The following is a 3991-nucleotide window of genomic DNA, read 5'->3' as shown; positions in this document are numbered from 1 at the left end:
ATAAATAGGCTTCTTCTTCATCTTAAAGGTGTCATAAGAAAGTTTGTCCTCTACACAGACGACGGGCGACGTTACATCGATGATGAAGATATTGACCAATGGGTTTTTTTCCTGTCTAGACAAGGAATTAAGGACCTCACTATTTTTAACAATAATGATGCAAAGCTACATAACTCGCCTACCCATCTTTTCTCTTGTTTGGAGTTGAGACATCTGAAGCTTGATTCTTATTGTTTTGATCCTCCTGCGAGTTTTCGTGGTTTTCCAAATCTATTGAGCTTAGAGTTACGTAACGTGCAATTTGAAAGTGGGGAAGTTGTTAAGTTTTTTAGTCAATGTCCTGCACTTACAAATCTCAAAATATTACCTCATTCTTTTTATTACCTTTACGATAAGATGGTGATTAATATCTTTGAGCTTCTGGGCGTTCTTCCAAAACTTCAAAAGCTATATTTGGACTTTCTATGGTGCGAGCACTGCGAGGTAAGGCTAAGGTTGGCCTTTGAAGTTTAAATTATAAAAATACAGTTCTTTTTTTCATAATCTAATAACTAGTAATATCTGATATAATCTAAAATGATTACAGCATATTCATTATGTTGCAACTAGGCTTTATAAATTCTCTAACCGTCACTCTTCTTATAGTTTTTAGAAGACGGTGCTAAAAAGAGGTCCCCTACCACCTTTCCCTGCCTCAAGACACTTAAATTATCAGCAATCGATTTAGAAAATGGTAATATGTTATCATGTGCTTTTGAAATGATTAAGAGCTTCCCGAATCTGCAGACTCTTGAAATCACACCAACTTATTATGGGGTATGCGTCATACCGCTCGTCTTGTAACGCATATTCTCATACATACTTTTGTATTTGAATTCTAGTGATTCTTGCAGGATGCCCCAAAAGCTGCAATTTGTTCTCTAGATGTAGACTACAATACACTGGGGATGTTGCAGCTTCGAAGTGTTGTCTTTACATATTCTAAAGCTTCAGAGAGTGAAGTATGTTTGATAAAGTATTTACTTGCGTGTTCTCCTTTCCTAAAAAAGATTGTTATTCGTCCCCACAGCTGTCTAGCGCTCAGTGAACAGATGATGTTTGCTAAGAAGTTGTTGAAGCTCCATCGAGCCTCCCCCGATGTTGACATCAATCTATGCTAGTTTTATTTCTTTTGAACTTTTCTTATATTCCATAGTTTTTGTGTAAGTTTGTATATGCTCTTGGCAGTTGGCGCCATTCCCCAACACCGCGCGGCAATCTCAAAAATCGGTGAGGACTCACCGCATTGAAAGATGATCGTTTCACTTCAACGACTATATAGTTGTTATATTAAAAAAAATTTATATATTTAAACTAGAGTGAATTGCAAATTATGTCCTTAATCTTTATATCTAATATCAAACGGTGTCCTTTGTTTTTAAAATTGATGTGATTTGTACTTTATGTTTCCAAATGTTACACGTTATGTTCTTTGAGCCTAACCCAATTAGATTTTTTCATTAAATCAGGTAACACAAGGGTATTTTAGTCTTTTTAACTATTTATTTAAAAATATATTAATAAATAAAACAAAATGAAATTTAAAAAAATAATATAATATTATACCTATATATACACCCCCCCCCCTCTCTTTCTCTCATCAGTCCTCCACCAGACCACCACCACCATCAATCACCACTGCCCCACCTATCTCTACCACCTCCGCACACCCACACCAACCACCACCTACCATATACCACCAACACCACCATCACATCCACCAATTCCCAAAAAACCCCTTTTTATAAGTCATTAAAAACCTTAATTCCATGGCAATTAAGAATATTTTAAACAATTTCATATAGGGGTGTGATAAATATACCCATTACAAAGATTAATGAGTTAATTGTCAAAATCGCCCCTGAGGTTTGGGCACATTTGCCATTTTCGTCCAAAATGACACTTTTGTACCATTTTGCCTCCCACGTTTGTAACTTTTTGCCATTTTCATCCAAACCACTAACTTAGTTTATTTTTCCTGTTAAGTTAAAGGATATTTGGATGAAAATGGCAAATATAAACCACAGGGACGAAAATGGCAAATGTGCTCAAACTCTTTTTAATTTCTTTTATTTAGTTAATTTTGTAACATATATAATAAAAAAGAATATATATGCAATTTTTATACGAAAAAAATAATAGTTTTGTCACATAGTTTTTTATAAATTTTCATCCATCCACTAACTAAGTTAATTTTTTTCTATTAAGACGAAAATGTTTTAAATTTTATAAATTAATTTTTTTTCTATTAATTTTATAAATTAATACAGGATCTTTTATTTGTTAAATTTCAAAAGAAATCTAAATACAGTTATGAATATTTCTCTATTAATTTATAAAATTTAAAACATCCTTCGCCTTAATAGAAAAAAATTAACTTAGTTAGTGGTTGGATGAAAATTAAAAAAAAAATGTGACAAAACTATTATTTTTTTCATATAAAAATTGCATGTATATTCTTTTTTATTATATATGTGACAAAATTAACTGAAACCCCCCTTTCAGCTAGTTGGTTCCCAAGTGGTTGGTTGGGCCGGTTCCTCCTTGGAGGTCACCGGTTCGACTCCCGGCTGTGGCGTATTTGGGGGGGGGGGGGGGGCGGTCATCCCAATGATGGATCGTTTCCTACCGAGGCATGGTTCGATCCGGAGGCAACCTGGTTTTACCCAGCTGTTACCCCAGCGAGTCTCTCGTCTGGGGACAGTATGGTTTCCTCCGGTGGCCGGTTCCTCCTTGGAGGTCACCGGTTCGACTCCCGGCTGTGGCGTATTTGGGGGGGGGAGGTCATCCCAATGATGGATCGTTTCCTACCGAGGCATGGTTCGATCCGGAGGCAACCTGGTTTTACCCAGCTGTTACCCCAGCGAGTCTCTCGTGTGGGGACAGTATGGTTTCCTGGCGAAGGTCAGTCAGAGCGGCAGTCGGGGCCCGATAGAACATCGCGTCTGAAAATGCTGGGCTGACGGGTAACCGTCCTTGACGGAGACCCGGTGACTAATGGTCCATACATAATGAAAGTCACCCTTCAAAAACATGTGACAAAATTAACTAAATAAAGAAATTAAAAAGAGTTTGAGCATATTTGCCATTTTCATCCCTGTGGTTTATAGTTGCCATTTTCATCCAAATATCCTTCAATTTAACAGAAAAAATAAACTAAGTTACTTGTTTGGATGAAAATGGCAAAAAGTTACAAACGTGGGGGGCAAAATGGTACAAAAGTGTCATTTTGGACGAAAATGACAAATGTGCTCAAACCTCAGGGGCGATTTTGGCAATTAACTCAAGATTAATATACCCAAAAGTCAAATTAGGTAATTATTTTGTAATGATTAACTACTTTATTATATTATTTTATTATAAAGTAAAAAGTAATCATTATGTTTTATTATATAGTCAAAAGTAATGATTATCTTTTTTATCTTATTTTATTTTATAATACTTTTGTTATTTTTTTAAATTTTGTTATACTATTATTAGTATTAATATCAATATTAATAAATAAATAATCAAGACATTTTATTATAAATACGAAAGTGAAAAAGTTAATTATAAATAAATAATGAGTCTCTAATAAAACAGTAAACGTGCAAACATTAAAACATTTAATCCCCTAGATCGACAAAACCACTTTCACGACGATCAAGTTGGGTATATAATTCTAGACGCCACCTATACGTGGTCTCCCATCCAGCCGCAGACATGCTAATGTTGCGAAAATTCCAATAAGGCGTGATTGTAGGCATTGTGTACCCTCCTTGTAAATCCACCATGACATAATGGTTCTCGTCATTTACTAGGGCAATTGTAAGATCTCTGTGATGTTGAATCTCTTCTGGACCACTCCAAAACGGGAAAATAGTGAAACTGCCTGACATGCTTAAAGAATGGACGATTACACCAAACTTATTGGCAATCAGAACACCTGCTTCAGGCATTTTCATCCAGTGTT

General features: G+C 35.4%; 1 protein-coding gene across 1 annotated transcript; it reads left to right on the top strand.

The window, feature by feature from the left end:
* Nucleotides 1–396: 396 nt before the first annotated feature.
* On the top strand, nucleotides 397–1160 carry LOC118488319. Its single transcript, XM_035985694.1, has 3 exons — nucleotides 397–483; nucleotides 646–816; nucleotides 894–1160. Exons 1-3 carry the CDS (start codon nucleotides 397–399, stop codon nucleotides 1158–1160), a joined length of 525 nt encoding a protein of 174 aa, XP_035841587.1.
* Nucleotides 1161–3991: the final 2831 nt, after the last annotated feature.

Source organism: Helianthus annuus, chromosome 16 (assembly GCF_002127325.2).
Source record: "Helianthus annuus cultivar XRQ/B chromosome 16, HanXRQr2.0-SUNRISE, whole genome shotgun sequence".
Lineage (NCBI taxonomy): Eukaryota > Viridiplantae > Streptophyta > Magnoliopsida > Asterales > Asteraceae > Helianthus > Helianthus annuus.
Note: the sequence above shows the minus strand (reverse complement) of the source record. Positions and strands in the feature narration are given on the sequence as shown.